General features: G+C 35.0%; 1 protein-coding gene across 3 annotated transcripts in view; it reads left to right on the top strand.

The window, feature by feature from the left end:
* Positions 1-2562: 2562 nt before the first annotated feature.
* Positions 2563-18402, top strand: part of LOC120625469 (stromal interaction molecule homolog) — a 64689-nt gene continuing 48849 nt past the window's right edge. For all 3 annotated transcript variants that reach the window (XM_039892556.1, XM_039892558.1, XM_039892557.1), the window contains exon 1: positions 2563-2917. In XM_039892556.1, the coding sequence (XP_039748490.1) occupies positions 2749-2917 (169 nt within the window). In that variant the 5' untranslated portion in view covers positions 2563-2748. The remainder of the gene's footprint in view (positions 2918-18402) is intronic.

Here is an 18402-nt window from a genome sequence, read left to right on the forward strand (position 1 = left end):
ATAGTTCAAAAATCCTCCACAATGGCGCTGGTGGATGCACAGGGTATGGTATGAATGTAGCAATCGTAGATGAATTGAAGTATGCCGAGTTAAAAAATTTAATGTCATTATCGACTAAAGTAGTTAATTATTGAGAATTTCAACAACTTACGTTGTACAAAATATTGTAGTAAATATAACCTTACTTCCTTGTTTATTTTTCAAGCCTACTCTAACAATATTTATATTTGGCGCTTCTTTTAAGAGTTACCTTGATGCAAATGTGGCGCCATCCTAATTTAATACATTTTGACGACACTTTTTCATATACACAGATGATCCTCCTTACCTCTACCCTCCATATACAGGACCTATAGATTGTTTGTATTTGTCGTGACGGCTCGTTAGGCAAAGAAAGTTTATTACGTAAAGCAAAAAAGGAAGAAATGCCAGTTATATTCTTGTCCTTATCTCCGTGATCTTTTTTTGTGACCTACAAATGTCAAATGTGACGTAATTGAGTAAAACAATGTACTTCGAAAAAGCTAGTTTTTACAATCCGCATATTTTTCAGTTTTCTGCGACATTTAATTTCGTTTAAAGTTAATAAGTAGTCTGTCTAGAGTTTTGGGGTGTGTGCACTATGGGCCATTGTAGTTTTTGGGCTGCAACAGCCGCAACATTTCACTCGTCCTTATTACTCGTACTCGTACTCTCAATTAAATTTAATAGAGTTTTAATTATGTTGGAGATATCTTGAGAGATGGCATGAATAGAAACAAACTCCTCTTTGTTGAATATACGGTATATTCAATTATTGTTGGTAAATAATCCTAATACCTAAAAAAATAGTGTTGCTACTACTTATTTAATTGTATAAAACTTACTTTATTCTACGCTGCTTTGGGTTTCTAATTACTTGTAAACAAGTTTTTTTAATCGTAACACGGAATTTCCTGTCCTGCCATCCTGCGCGCTGCCATAACCAGCATCTTTAAGCGTAAGATGATCGTTGATAACTTTCAAAATACATGTCCTTATTACTTAGTGTGCATAGGCCTAATTAAAATAAATGAATTTAAATTTATTTTTATTATTTGTAATAAAAAGAACTGAATTGTTTTGTTTTTAATTTTTATTATTCCTATCTTAACCTACTACACACTACAATTTTTCCTACCTACAATTTTTACCTAACGTCCGAGCATGAACGACTACAGTAGCCACGCTGTTTGGGGTTTGGAGACCTGTAGATTGGGGACCTATGGATTCGTAGACAGAGAAGTAAATAGACAAATGGATGGCATCCGTCGCATTCACACAAGTAAGAGAACCACTTCTGTATACGTCTTGTAAATAAACGAGATAAGGCGATAGGGTCTTTTGTCTCATACCGCGTGCCGGTTTTTTCATGGATTAGCAAAGCACTTTGCGAAACAAGTTTGACAGTTAGCCATCGTTTTATTAGTAAGAAATACTTTTATTAGTAAGAAATTCAAGATAAACGGATTGTGAGCACAAAAATACATACCTAACTAATTTGATATTGTTAATAACCAGCTTCGCAGAATTTCTGAGAAAACATGGTTCGGTGCAGTGTTTTAGGATGTAAAAGTGATAGTGAACGTAAATTTACGGATTTGTCGTTCCACTCGTAAGTACAATACTTTTGATTTGCTAAAAGTATAAATAATTATCGTTTATTATATTTCTATAATATACAACACAATTTGCAATAGAAAATAGATCGTTTATAAGGTTTTATGCTAATTTTAATCATACATAACCTAAAGTATAATAAAGTATAGTAAACTGCTTACATTCAACATGAAAATTGCCCAAACTGCGAAGTTTAATTTATTAAAATTATAGAATTCCATGGATGTATGATACGATGTTGATGTATTAGAGAGAAAATAAAGTAAATAAAGTCTAAAGCTAATTTTTTTTTATACTCCTCGAAATATTTCGGAATCCATCGAAGATAGTCTTTGACCATTTTCATGTACAGAAAAGTAAACTTAAAACTATACTATGCGGAGAAACGAATCTCCCAACTATTATTAAAAATTATGTTTAAAATATTTTGTTCCAGTTTTCCTACGGTCCATAATTTATTGTTGCTATGGGTTGAATCCACAGGTCGCACTAATTGGACACCCAAAAAGAGTTCAAAGATTTGCAGCAAAGACTTTCATAAAAATATGGTCATTAAAAAGGACCTTACTTCCTTGTTTATTTTTCAAGCCTACTCTAACAATATTTATATTTGGCGCTTCTTTTAAGAGTTACCCTGATGCAAATGTGGCGCCATCCTAATTTAATACATTTTGACGACACTTTTTCATATACACAGATGACTCTCCTAACCTCTACCCTCCATACCTCTACCCTCCATAATACCGTTGGTGCAGCATACCACAGACTTTCACACTTCAAGAAGCATAGACAGAAGAAACGTTCTAATTTCGTTTATAGTCTGTCTAAAAACTTACACAGTCTGTTCAGAAAATAAAAATTGCCATTACAAAAAAATGCAACGTCAAATTCATTTGACGTTAATTGACCCCTCAAAATTTTTTCTTTCTGTGATAATTTTGCTACTTTTATGTTTTGTGACCGTGGCCCGTGCGATGTGGTTTTAGATGATAATTTAAAAATCCTCTTCTTTGATGGATTAGGATGTGTATAGAGTGCAGTGTTACGACTGTGTTGTTTTATTTTTGTGGACAATTTATGCCTTACTATTAGTGCTATAGAATTATCACGATGCGTATTGGTTTAGTGTTATATTGGTGCGTATTTATTCTTCATCTGTGTAAAGCGAATGATGGGGAGAGGACAGAGTCCAGAGAAGGCCGAAGAGCTCAATGGGGCCCCATGGTGAGAAGCGGGTCCTTCATGAGCGATTCCGCCGCCGCAGCTTCAAACGAACTCAGTAAGTCCATAAGTATTCGTTTGTCAGTTTGTTGGCTCATGCCACCTGTTGGCGTCCCTCATCAAATCGCTTCCAAGCCAAAAAACATTACACGAAGTTTTAATAAAAAGTTCAAATTATTATTACAAACTATTGGCATAGGTTAAAGCAGTGACCTTACAACATCTGTGCGCCTTAACTGGAAATACGAGAACCTTTTGGCCCTGTTCCACAAATTGAGAATTTATTGGTTTACAAAATAAGTTTCTCTTGTTGCTTACTATTTTTACTATAAATCTAGAGAACATAAGATTTATTAAAGTGGTTTGGTTAATTACTGAAATCTTATTAATTCATAATTCCTTCATGTTCAGGTTTCCAGAACCTGTCATCTATAACACTAATGTGGTTAAGTTAGGGGGAAAAAATTAAGGTTACTTAATTAATTATATTATATTATTGTGATAATATTAACATAAATATAGAAGACTGCAGCAATACCAATCATGTGACTCTGCTAGTGTCTATATTAAAAATAAAATATTTACCCAATATAATATAATGTTTGCATATCTGCTTACCAAACATTATTTTAGTATAAAAGTGCATCCAAAGTATAAGTATAGGTTCTACTAAACCAATTATTGCAAGTTAATGTGATATCATTTATCAATATCATTTGTTGAAACCTACACTGCACAAGTTAAGGTACTGTGAGAAAGCCAAGTAATAATGATAAATACAGGTGCTAGATAATAGTCACTGTCTAATTTGTCTCGATATAATAATATCACATTGTTATATTTATAGCAGCAACAGATGTTATTGTAGGTAAGCATTAATAGCACATTCCTGTTAATGAGCGTGGCACAAACACAAGTAATACATGTTGCTTTAAACTCTTATTGTGTGGGAACATCCTTGTGTTGTCTCTACATCCTATATGTCTATAAATTACACTATCTTAAAAGTGTTTTTGTCGTATAAAATATCTCCCTTATACTCACATAATAATGATTCATATGCAATTGTGAATACTATTTTTCCCACTAAAATAAATTTTATGTTGTCACTATAAAACTACATTCAAAAAAAAACATTCACCTAGTCTTCTTTTTATCAAAATTCTGTGAAATATCCAAGGTGATTTAAAGATTTAATTTTGTAAACATAGTAATTATAAATTGCGGGATGTATACTAAGTTATATAATAAATAATAATGAATATTAAATTAACTAAATGAAATTAAAAAAAAAGATTAGAAGGGTTCACCCACAATAAGTCCAAATGTGTACATAATATGTGTAAATCTCTACAGTGTAACTGAAAATATTGGAAGATCTGATAGACTAAGTAACGATAAGAACATACAATTAGTAAGTCTTACTAATTTCTTGTGTCCATAACCAATAAACATAATAAACCAACAAATTCTATGAGTTACTCTTTGACTTGTAAGTTTTATATTATATTCTATAATATTTTCTTTACAGTACCTGGTATACAATACAGATGATATATTATGGATAGTAACATTTTGATCATTGGATTCAAAGAAAAAAGAAATGTGAAGTGTACTAGAAAATGTTTACCCTCTCACCCTGATACATTTGACCTAGAACATTAACCTAATATTTGAGGAGCATTTTGCAAGTCTCTAGAGCCAAAACAATAAAAAATATGGATTGTGCACTGTTTATGGACTATTTCCATTGTTTCCCAAATATGAATGATAAAGTTTTTCTTTTTAATAATCTATAAATAATAATCTATAAATTGATAAAATCTAAATGGATTTATGGTATATCTACCCTGTTATACATAAGACATTTGACACATTGACATATTGACTTTTTATCTTCATCTGGCTTCTGGTTAGACCAGAGCATCTTTGGAGCTCTCATAGCATTAGTCTTATGATGTGGACCAAACCATTAGCCCCAAAAGTTGTAGTAGGTACTTTGAAGTACAAGTAGTCTTTAAATATATGAAGGATTTTCCTTAATGATCAAACCATGTCAGTACCTATAATTGAAGCCTTGAATGCATTCAAAAAAGAAGCATTGTTAAATAAATTGGATGCTTGATATGACCTCACACAGTCAAGTTGTAAATGATAAACAAATCATTTAGTTCTATATACAGTAAGTCTATATTCTTCTCTGTAGCCATTGAATAGAATTATGTATGTTAAGCAGAAGCGCTATATTGTGAAACACATGGGTCTGGGGTGCATAAAGTTTATATTTACTTTAGTATTATTTTTACAATATCTCAATACACCACAGCATGGCTGCAATCCCTGTAATGGTGATTGATAATGTAGTATTCAATGGAAGCTTGCAAGTCTGGTTTAAGGTTTCTATGTGGTTTCATATTAGAATGTAAACAACTAATGTATGTAATGGTTCTTTTGGTAGTGCTTCTACCAAAACTTGGATTCGAATTCAGTAGGATTTTGAGGGGGCTAGTTCCCAAACTTAAAGTTAATGTGCATTTTAAGCAATTAAAATATAACTTGATTCAACAGCGAAGGAAAACATCGTGATGAATCCTGCATACCTGCAAGTTCTCCAAAATATTCTCAAAGGTGTGTAAAGTTCACCAATCCGAACTGGGCCACCATGGTGCAGTGGCGGTACTACCATACAAGCCGAAAAGCCCGGCTTGCGTTACAGTAAATCTCCTAAAATAATTTCGTTGTTTACAACGAATCTCCTAAAAAGTTTTCATGAATGTGTCTGAATGTCGTGACGCCACTGCCATGGTGGACTGTGGTCTTGACCACTTCTCATTGTGGGAGCAGACCGGTGTAGTGGGCCGGTAATAAGTTTATATGATGATGACATATTATTTGACTTAAGGTTCAACTTTTTGTCCAGTCCATGTTGTTTAGCTATTAGCATTAGCTAGCATCTTGAAATCTGCGTCAAAGTCATCTTGAGCAATAAACTAAGAAACAATCTTCAGTTTGTAGCGCGCAAAAAAGAAAACATCAAAGGGAGATGAAATTTGATTTTACAGCCCATTTCATATTCGGGAACAGACAATCGTATACATCGTCTAATTGTAATAACTAAACAGTTCATTTTTAGATGAAAAGCTCTACGCTTGAATCTTGTCACGTGTGTAAACTATGAACATCCGTGAGCGTATCGTTAGCGTAGGAAGTTAGCACATAGTAGCGACAAAAATGTCGGACGGGATAAATCGTTATTATCGTACTTTTCTCACGAATCAAACCATGCCTCAAAGCGCATTAAATCATTGGTCTCGCTTATTATCATACTGTTAGAATCGAAAGTCCTCCAAAGCAAGTAGAGTTAGCGTGGAATTCTTCCTCTAATACCTTTAAAATACATATATGATCACAAGACAAAAACTATAGGGATTTGTTTGCTGGATAAGAAAACTAAGGCTGGTCCAAAAAATAGAACATTGGATTTGTATTGATTGTATACTATACTTGTATACAAATTCAAATGGCAAAAGATTTTAGACAAATAGTCTTTAGTGTGAGCACTAAGTATATGCTTTATGTTTGCGTTGCCGCGGAACATATTTCAAGAGCAAGATACACAAATCGTCGTTGATTTTTAGTTTCATAGCGCGTAACTTTACATTGATCCAGAAGCGTCGTAATCAAACTGCCGCCAAAATTAATTTGTTTAAATTATTAATTTGTTTTTAATAATTTAAATTTACAGAAAAACATTATGTATTATACCTATATACTAAAGAGTAGGGAGAAAAAAAACCAAAACCAAAGCGTTTAAATTCTCTTTTTTAAAGCGTCTCACTGAAATAAAGACCTTTGAAAGTAGGTCGAAAGTGCAATACGTTCTGCTAGATGGCGCTATCAGTAGCCTGTAGACTGATATGAATGTACAAATACCTTATTTTCAGCATCGGCGGGCAGTTGAACCGTGGTTTAGTTGGTAAATAAATATTTGAGGAGAAAAAGTTTTAATGTGAGAAGATTAGCAAATTTCTTTTAAATGGTGAACTTTGTTTACGCGGTTAATATCATTATTAGTTACGCAGTATAGGTATAGTTATCTTCGTCGAGACGCGTAACGTGCTGTTGTTTTATTCTGCTCATAATTGATACGAGCTACCATTCTAAACAAATTGATTGTAGTTTATATTGAGAGTAGCTACATATTATTTTGCTTGCAATTGGATACTACTGATTTATTCTCGCGACTTTGTTTGTGTTTGTATTAGTTTCCGAGATTTCAAAGTTTTACGGATGGCACCATCAGTATCTATTCATTTACATGTTTCTTTTATTTTTATACTAGCTGCAGTTTGTTCTCCTCTTTTTTTTTTTTTTTCTTAATCAGTTTTCCTGGCAGATATCGCTATTAATCTATAAAGTCGCCTTTTGTATTCTACTTTTATCCTCATGTTTTTTTTCCTTATATCTTTATATATAGGTATATCTTTAAGATGATGTGGTCTACAGATAAAGGACATAATAACTGAAATTAAACATCTAAAATATTGTTTTACGTTCCTTCAAGTCTAGATAGCTATTGATTACCCTTTTATTATGTTGTTTTTTTTTCTTTTATTATTCTACTACAAGTTAGTTTTTAAGTGATGATGCTATCTAAGATGTTAATGAGATGACCTGTTAGGAGTATGGCTTTTAAATTAAGCCCATACCTCTATTCGGTTTCTACTTGACATCGTACCGGAACGCTAAATCGCTTAGCGGTACGTCTTTGTCGGTAGGTGGTAGCTAGCCACGGCAGAAGCCTCCCACCAGACAAATTTTACTAATTGTACATAATATTATGTTACTAGGTGCCCAACGGCTCGTGTATGTAGTAACTTTTATATGTCTTATGGGTGACCTCTATTTTGAAACAAGATTAAAATTTCCAATGAGCAGTTAAGCTAAATAATTCAAACCCCATTAAATACACGAAGTGCTTTGAGATAATTATTTCAAATTGCATTCTATGATGTTATTCATCACGTGTTAGAAATCCTCAAGAGGTGTTCTAAAATAGTTTGTAGGAAACCGGCGTCTGCCATTGATCTTCACGTTCGATGACTCATGGCACCGTCTACCGAAACTCTTGTGACGTTACACGATGTATGAACAACATCTAAACACTGCGATAGCTTATCTTTTATTTCCACTTATCATATGTAACTAAACTTGTTTTATACCGCGAATTTTACTGACTTCGTAATTATTGTGTCCGGATAGAAAATATAAAAACTATGGACTATGTATTTTTTTAATGGTATGGTAGAAAAAAGAAGTTTTAATACAGGATATTACCTGTCTCCATTACCTTTCAATTGGGATCTGCCACGGCTTCAAGGAGTAACAACAGGCAGGCCACAAGCCTCGTCTCCCATTGGAGAGACGGTTTTATAGCACAGACCCACCACGCTGCTCCAATGTGGCTCTCAAAAGCAAGTTGCAGTTCACGTGCTTTCCGAGGTACGGGCGTCGACACCGCCAATTTTCTAACCCTGGCATGGTACTGAAAAGTCACAGAAATCAGAACATTTTTTTACACTTCTGTAATAGCAATAAGAACTAACTCTAACTTATTATAACAATTAACTTATATATATACATTATATTATATATTTTATGGGTGAGTCTATGCAGTTTATATATTTTATAAAATGATGGACTCACCCATAATAATTTAGTTTTTTAACCCGAATAAACATAAGATAAGATAAGATAAATCAGGACGCCTTTCCATTTACTTTTCACTAGTAAAGAGTACCGCTGCATACTCAGCGCAAAGGTACAATCAAATAGGTCGCTATAATATGACGTCATTATCGTCAAAACTTCAGCCTGCGGATGCCCACTGTTGGACGTAAGGTTTATTAATAGCGCCACTACGCCCGGTCCTTAGTGTTTTTATTCATACTAAAGTCGTAGTTTAATCCATCTTGTGGAACATCATCCCTCAGCATAAGAACTGCAACTGGTTAATGTTATCGCGTTATATGTATAACCAAGTTGTGGAAGCTTCATTGGTCTATGTGATACAAAAATACGCCATTACTTTTATGTTTAATTATACTGTTTGTTTCCCTTGAAAAGCTAATAAATAAATAAATAAAAACAAATATTGACTGTCGATTGCCATTTCAACTTGCTGCTAGTTCTGACTATGCCAATAGCCTTGTTTCTCCTGCGAATCCCTTAATTTCAAGCTCGTTGAATGTCCTTGAATTTGTGGAGCAGGCTGTTTGTGGATGTGTCCATTATTCAGCAGTCAGCACCGTATGCAGTGTCACTGTTTGTCTTTTGTGTGCCATGTCATCAGTGTGTCATTTTCAAATCAATACCTCATAAGATTAGCAGCAAGTTGTTAGTGTACAGTTTGACAACGAAAATTTCAGTGTACGACTAAGGCCGATTGGCGCAGTGGGCAGCGACCCTGCTTTCTGAGTCCAAGGTCAAGGGGTTCGATTCCCACAACTGGAAAATGTTTGTGTGATGTATGTTTCTATGTATATTATAAGTATTTATGTATGTTATTCATAAAAATATTCATCAATCATCTTAGTACACGTACTGTATTGTCGTAGTATATTTATTTATTTTATTGTTAGTGCGCTACGGCCAGCCCAGATTGTTAAATGGTGTCAGCAGCGATCAACGCGAACCATCCCTAAGCATCCCTTCTAGCGAGAATTAGGTGTGCAAACTAAACGGTGTTTAGCTATCTCAGTAATATTGTCAACAAAGTCTATGCCGCTTAGGACTCTTACCTTTATCGTCTCACGGTATTTATCAAATGAGTCATTACATATTTTCGTACTAGGCTAACTATTCTAGCCGACTGTAAAGTTTACATAAACGGTGATATAAATTTGGGCTTACACTGGCCAAATTTACATTCTCGAAGATAAGCTGAGTGTTGATAATTTTATATTTTATCTTTCAGCGTAAACAGGCCTGAATGTTGATGTTTACCCTGAATTAACTGCAACGCTATAAATATACACATTATTTGTTCACGATTTCGCCGTCTGGCTTTAGATTTAATCCTGTTGAGTTAATAGGAATAGGTTTTTGATATTTGATTTCTATGTAAGTTATTTCAATGTACATTTCGCAAATTGTGCTCTTAAATCCAGGATTTGAAACTGTGAATGTAATAGGGGGGCTTTCAACTGTTTTTTAAACAGTTTTAAAATGCAATACAATACTTACAGTATTGCATTTTAAAACTTATCAAAATATTTACTTGTGCTAATAAGTGTTTTTTTTTTATATTTCACTACAAGTTTGCCATTGAAAAACCTGGTGGTAAGTGATGATGCAGTCTAAGATGGTAGCGGGCTAACCTGTCATGGAGTATGGTAGTCATACCCCTAATAGGTTTCTACGCGTAATCGCCCGGAACACTAAATCGCTTAGCAGCACGTCTTTGTCGGTAGGGTGGTAACTAGCCACGACCAAAGCCTCCAACAGTCTAGACCAGAGAAAATTCAGAAATAATAAATTCTTAAACTGCCTCTGCCGGGAATCGAACCCGGGACTTACTTAAATTAACAGCGATCACCGTTGCGCCAGGGAGGTCGACGAAAAAAAAATGTTGAAAAGGGTAACAAAAATAAGCAGTTTGACTTTCCAAAATGCACTGGGTAGCAACGCTGTTACCAGTTTTATGTCTGTAACACACATTGATCTAATGTTACTATCACTGGTTACGCATAATTAAGTGGTTAAAATTATCATCATCGTCATTTCAATTATCGGCCCACTACAGGGCACGGGTCACCTTTCGGAATGAAAAGGGGTTAGGACGTAGTCCACCACCCTGACCAAGGGCGGTTTGGTAGAATTTACGCGACTGTAAGAACGTTAAGGAGAACTCTCAGTGTTTCAGGTTTCATCGCGATGTTTTCCTTTACCGTTACAGCAAGTGATATTTAATGGTATAAATTAAAAACGCGCACAACTCTGAAAGCTAGAGAGCGTCCTTTCTTAAAACTAACAAATTGCTAATACTAAAATAATATGTTCTAAAATATTCTCTTTCTAAGTTGTCTTTTTAAAACTCTTTGAAAAGGCACTGTTAAAAATAAAGATAGAATTTGGAAGTCGCACCATTTCGTCCAATAGTTTAATTACCTACGCGCGCTGAGTTAAAAATGGGCTGGATTGCTATTGCTTTTACCTACTTTATCTTGAATTAACGTGGCATGCTTGATGATATTACAATAATAGCCGATAGCGCATCTAATTCCCGCGATACGGACGACCGACGTTGACGTTTCCAAGTATCGGATAGTTACGTGTTCAGTTAATTCAGGATCAGATACTTTTGGTGTACCTATCAATTCACTTTCGCCATGGATGTTGGAAATGCGCTGTCGTAGCTATCAACCCTAAAAGGGTTCTCCAAGTTATCGTGGAACATAGCTAAGCAAGTTTATTATAGTTATTTTATAAATATGTATTGTATATATTCAATTTTACTTTGTTGGACCAACCCGTTCCTTCGTCTTTCCTAACGTCGAAGGTTGTCTGGAAGAGATTTAGCTATAAGACCGCCTTTGCACGTCCCATTTTCTATTGGTAAGTTCTTTTGTATGTGTTTACTTTGTATATAATGTGTGTGTGCAGTAAAGTTTCCAAACAAACTAACAAGTTTTCCTCCTTAAGCACGGCATGTTAGCTATGCATAGAATCAAATGTTTAATGTAGGAAAGTGAGTTCTTGAACTATTATTACATATTTCATACTAAATGTTTAACTGAGGTGTAGAGTACAGAAGTTTACGTATCAGAAGCTCTCAAAAGGCTCTATTTTCTCGTTTTTTACAACATTTCTCATTAATGACCCTTACCTATCTGGTGTAATGATGGTCTATCCAACACAAAAAAATATTAGAAGAAATAATTCGAAGTACTAGTTCCTGGGATTAGTGCGTTCAACCAAACAAACACTTTAGCTTTATAACATTAGTATAGATAGACACCTTTGTAATATACATGGTGACGCGTAATCAATATTTTATGCTAATCACTTTCAGCAAATGGCCGATTGTGCCACCGCCTTGAGCTTGATCAATTGCTTGTAGGTACCATGATATTGTCGTGGAATACGTTGATATATATTATATCCGAGATATGAAGCACTCACATAGTCTTAAATAACTGTTTAGCTTATGATTATAACGCTTATTTCGATAAATATCGCGTTCGTTATTTGCTACACGGACTGTAATAATTAAACATGGTAAGTAATAAGTTGTGACACTGATTAATATAAACATTTAGATCTTTGCTTTTTGGAGTATCCCAATAGCAAACGTAAGCTTATAGAAAAGTCCTATTATAGTATAAAGGACTACGTAAACGATAAAAAAGCTTGGGTGTAAATTATTGCTCTAACCAGGTTGCTCTTCTAATAATTTAAAATGACATTGTGAGATGGTGATAACAAAAAAAAAAAAACACCCGGCTAAGTTTGTTGTGGGCTTCTTCTTAGACCAGGACGCGTTTGGAACCCTCGTAGCTTTAGTTTTAAGTTTACGAATGTGGTTATCGCCATCATCTCACTACCGTGTGGTTCTTATGTACGCATCAAAAGTGCCACCTGTGGGCCTACTTGAATAAAGATATTTTTGACTTTGACTTTTTGACCAAAGTTAATTAATAATAGGATCAAATATTCGAGAAATTTCTCGCAAAATGTGGATACCCATAAATAGAGACACGTTGTTTGATGTTTATGCTAATCACTTTCAGAAAATTGCCGATTGTGCCACAGCCATGAGCTTGATCAATTGCTTGTACCATGATATTGTCGTGAAATACGGTGATATTATATACTAAACACAAGACAATCGCTCTGAAATAATTACTAACTTAATGATTAAATCGCTCATATTGTAAAGTATCGCGGTACTTATTATTGACAAGGACTATAATTAAACATGGTAATAAGTTATGACACTGATAAAAGTTAACACTATGGACACCTATAAATGGTGACACTTTGTTTATTTATGGTAATCGCGACACAAGCGGCAGTCAAAGCCTGAAATGTATTATAGAAATATCTCGAAATATAAAATCGAAATTAAATCAATATCTGTCTTGGTGTTAGTATATCAACGCGGAGTGGTGTAAGTATAAAAGGCGTGGATGATTTGTCATAAACGTTAACAGCGGAGCTTGGCACGCGGGTAGCGATTCGATTGTTCCTAGGGCTAAATTAGTACTAACATGGACCAATGCGGAATTTTAAAGAAGACAATATTCGAGTGAATGAAAAAAGCTTACCATAATCCACAGCAATTGAATAAATCTGTATGGTGTATTTTATAATCCTTTTGGGTCTTACTATTTTTTACCGCTCTGACTTCTGGAAGGTGCTGTCAGTTTGAGTCAAAGTCAAAAATGTCTTTAATTAAATAGGCACATATATATATGGCACTTTTGATGCGTACATTACATGTAAAATATAACATAGAAGTGAGCTGATTGCGTTAACTAAATTCGTCTACCTAAAACTAAAGCTACGAGTGTTCCAAACGCGACCTGGTCTAAGAAGAAGCCCAAAACAAACTTTGCCGGTTGTTTTTATTTTGGTATCACCATCTCACATTGTCACTTAAAAGTATTAAAGAAGCAAACTGGTTAGAGCGATAATTTACACGCAAGCATTTTCATCGTTGTTGTTAATACTATAATATGACTTTTCTATAAGCGTGGGCACTGCATAGTTATTCCGACGTTATGCCACTTTTATAAGCTAGGCCATAACCCTCTTATAAATAAACGAGGTTTGATGTTGGAAGTAAGTGATATTAAAATAATCTTTATTTACCCACTCCGATATCAGTTATATTATATATTTTCAAAAATGTTGGCAATTTTGTGGTTATATTCCGTATTCCATTCTCATTGTTTTTATTTCCATATAATTCTTTACAGAGCATGACGTATGCTGGATTTTAGACCGGATAAACGGAAATCTGAAATTTAACTGAGATAAATTACGGGCATGAGCTAAATAATATACAATATCGTACAAAGTGGACTACCTTATTCCGATGAACGTTCAGATTTCAGTGACGCCAGTTATAAACAACAATAAACTCTGTTGGACGATTGTCGGCATTTTGTTATGTAGATTACATCGTCGCATTTATCTCAGTAACTAGATGAATGTAGAACATTGGTAGGTACTGAGTTTTCAATGCATTGATTAGGTATTCGTGCGGTTTTATTTACCTACTATGTTATATTGATATATATATATATATATATATAAGGTCACGCGATTACTATAGCCATTTGACATTGTGCATTAGTAACATACATATATAAAATATATTATTATATATAGTAATAATAAACCGAGGATTTTTTTAGTTTGAACGCACTTATGGAACGCACATATATATATACCTACTATGGAACTAAAAATCGAATCTGAGTTTTTTTTTTTAATCTCCCATTTGTAGGGAAGTATAAGCTATATTACTATTAAAAACGTTATATTTCAAGTTATCGATGAACGCCACAGGCTCCTCCTTTATGGAATACCTAATGTTTGGAAACATTGTGACAACTATGAAAACTTTTGTTCAACGTGTATGTGTTACTTGTTAAACACATGCAGATTCAGCAGGGCTAGCACAGGAAGGAGGCAAAAATTATATCCCCCGATTATATCCCCTGACAGGGGATATAATTAACGTGCCCACCTGCTAAAGCACGGAAGCATGGAATAGAAGGAGTTTACCCCCGTTTATTATTACACATTTATTATCTGGATATTATTTCCACTTGTGCGCCAATGCTCTTAGAGTTGATAAATTTTTTTATCCTTTCCCCGGGGAAATAATTGTCTCCTGTCCATGCTAGCCGTGCTGGTAGAGTTACATTTCAGACGCTGATTGATCTTATGATACTTCTGAAAATCATACGGAAGTTTTTCAAAATTAGTCATCATGCCATTGGGCCATTTAGACAGTCAGATGGTCCGGCATTGATGTTAGTTTTATAGTTATAGAAGAAGATGTCAACACGCTAAATAATTGATCCCAATGAAGGGAATGTCAAATAGATGGATCGTAATTTCCGACGTCGCGCGTCGGTTTCTGTGATCGTACTTTTTGATTCAAATTCATGTTGACGATGGTTTATGTACATTTATATTCAGTGGCGTGCACTTCATAAATGCACAAAAGCGATGCCTACCCTAACATTTTCATATAACTGGCAACAGGGGGGATTTTGACCTTTTATGCCATTTTACTGCTTTATGCTTACCCTGGTCAAAAACCTGTGCACGCCACTGTTTATATTGCTTTATATCTAAAGTTAGCTGGCATGTACGGGACATATTCATTATTATCATTCCGTTACCTGATCAATAAAAAGCACGAGTTTCTTCTCGGAATGAGAAAGTTTAAGGCCACCACTTTGGCCAAGTGTGGAATGGTGGCCTTCACATGCTTTTGATAAATTTATGACGAACTTTCAGGCACGCGGGTTTCCTCGCGATGTTTTTCCTTCACCGTTAAAACAAGTGATATTTAATTACTAAAAATGCGCTTAGCTCTGAAAAGATGGGGGTGCGTGCGGAAATCGAACTCTGTCCCCAGACATGGAAGCCGCTAATCTCACGTGGTGGTAAGCTCTAATCGGTTTCTACGCGACATCGAACCGAAACACTAAATCACTTAGCGGCACGTCTTTGTCGGTAGGGGGTAACTAGCCACGGCCAAAGCCTCCACACCAGACCAGGCCAGCGAAAATTCTGAAATTATAAATTCCCAAATTGTCCCCGCCGGGAATCGAACCCGGGACCTCCTACTTAAATTCACAGCACTCATGGTTGCGCCAGGGAGATTTCGTACGCCCGATTTCACTAACAAGGAATAAGGCAATGCATGCAAAAAGTAACGCCTAAACTAAGGAGATTTCTAGGCATCCATCAACCTTCAAACCAAACCAAATAGTTATCATATGTTATATTTGTAAGAGGCACATAATCTTAGAGCCACTCATACCCCCATGTATGGGTTTAATATAACTGCTGTACCCCTAATACCAGTGGCGTGCGACCAGGGGATGCAAAAAGCAGGTAGATGGCATAAATTGGGAAAAAACCCCTCCAATACGAATTATATAAAAAAATTTGGGTATGCCGTGCTTTAGTGCTTATATGAAGTGCACGCCACTGCCTAATACGTAAGCCCGCTGACGTCTTAGACTACATCATTATTTACCACCAGGGTGAGATTGCAGTCAAGAGCTAACTTGTAGAGGTGTACAAAATAAAGTTTTGACTTTAGACGTTCGAGATTATTTAGGCATTGTGCCTGTTTTATCTACCACTGCAACATCTGTATTTTAATTGTTATTAATCGAGCACGTGCAGCAAAATTGTTATTAAACTCTTGTATGTAAGTACATTCCATTGTAATCTTTTATGTGTCGCAATAGATTCCCCCTTCGACAGCCCGTTAGTAACAAGCGGTTGATAGCGCCACAATTAGATTTAATGCTTCATCATCATAATCATCGGCAGTCTTTATTAATATCTCACTGACAACTCCTCTCATAGACACAGCCTCCCTGGCGCAATGTTAACCATTGCGGTCTTATAAGTGGGAGGTCCGAGGTTACATCCTCGGCGAGAGCAATTTGGGAAATAATATCTGAATTTTGTCCTGTCTGCGGACTTCACGCGCCTTTGAAGAACATTATGGTAACTCTCAGGGATGTAGGTTACCTCACGATGTTTTCCTTCACCTCTGAAGAAAATTATATTTTTGTTACTTAAAACGCACATAACTTGGAAAAGCTAGAAGTTAGAGTTGAAGCCGAAGTCCTAACCTAGGCTATAACTGACTTAAATGATAAAAACAAAATGTACGATATAAGCTATATATATCTAGCTATATGTAAGTATATGTGGTATATGTAGCTTAAGGTTTATTTAGTTTATCGGAACATTTGGAAGGTCAGACCACCAACATTACTTCCATAATCATTTTATATATATGTACCACACAAGTCATTGTTGTTGGGCCGTTACAAATTTTGGACACATAATTAACTATTTATAACAGTAATTGTGTACCGTTTATGGTCACGTACACTCCGTGTTATACGTTTCAACAACATTAATTAAAGACAGCGTCAAAAGAGTTGACGTCTAGGAGTTTGGATCACGCCACCTGGGCTTGCCAAATCATCGTGTTCTAACATTGTCAATGCTTTTAATTTGTTTACGTTTCATTTCGGTTGCGTTATGTTAATCAACATTTTAGAGGCCAGTTGATTCCTCTGCCTTAAGTGCCCCGCCTTTATACTGCGCCTTCAGATATACGACGGAAAATTCAGAAAAACGACATCGCACACATGGCATTTTTTTTTCTGTTTCTTATTTTAGACAAATAATATTGTGACCTATTTACCACCCAATGTTTGCAATTGTGTAGTTATTATTTTTGATCGTTTACACTGTTGTCGCATTAGGTAAACACCATTAATAAAAATCTTCGTTTAAGGAGTTGACGTCTAGGAGTTTAAATCACACCACCTGAGGCATGACAAGTCACTTTGTACCTACTAAAAGTACCATTGGTTATAATCAGTGTACGTTTCAGTTCAGTTGCGTTTTGTAAACAAACTTGTAAGAAGCCTTGTCTTTTTATCTACGGTTAAATATTCTGAAAAAAATTCAAATGTTTGGAACTTTTATTTAAATGTGGGTACGTTTAGTAGTTTACAAATAAAAAAGAACGTGTGTGTACTTATGTACACGCGCTAGAAGTTATATCTACTTATTTGGCGTAACAAGATAGAAATCTTTTCAAAAATTGTATCTTTCGCCTTTGTAGAAAAAATACACTAACAATAGAAAAAAGGTATTGTTTGAATTATTGAAAGTCAACTGTCAAACCTTTTTTTTAGAAAAACTAAAATGTTGACTATAGAACTATAGACTAACTTCATGGTGTCGGTTTTTTGTGACGGTGTGCGCGCGCCGCGTCGTATAAATTTACCCTCACCAGTTTTCCGTGACGCCCCAAAAAAAGTATAACTTCAAAAAACAATCTATTCTTTTTCCTTCTTTACACATTGTCATTGCCAAATGTATGTTCATTTCTAAACAAAGAGCGTTTATATATTAGCTTCCATGTAAGGCCGGAAACATAACTGTTGAACGCCACCCGTCCTTACGAGGCCACCCGATACGGTATCTGGGGTTTTAAGCGCTACATTGAATTTCTGGTTATCCTTATTCATACTTCCATACTTAATTTAATAAATGCGAAAGTATTTTTTGCTTATTATTATAACATACTAGTGATAATAGATGTTATTGTCTTACGTCGATCGCTTATTCTGTAAAAACAAAACCTATCACGAAAGTTAGCTACAAGGTTTGGCAATGTACACTTTTAATTTTCAAAGTCTGCAGGCGCATTCCGGTGATTCAATTGATTCAATTGTATATAAATCTCAAATTTTA

Source organism: Pararge aegeria, chromosome 7 (genome assembly GCF_905163445.1).
Source record: "Pararge aegeria chromosome 7, ilParAegt1.1, whole genome shotgun sequence".
In the NCBI taxonomy this organism is placed as follows: Eukaryota; Metazoa; Arthropoda; class Insecta; order Lepidoptera; family Nymphalidae; genus Pararge; species Pararge aegeria.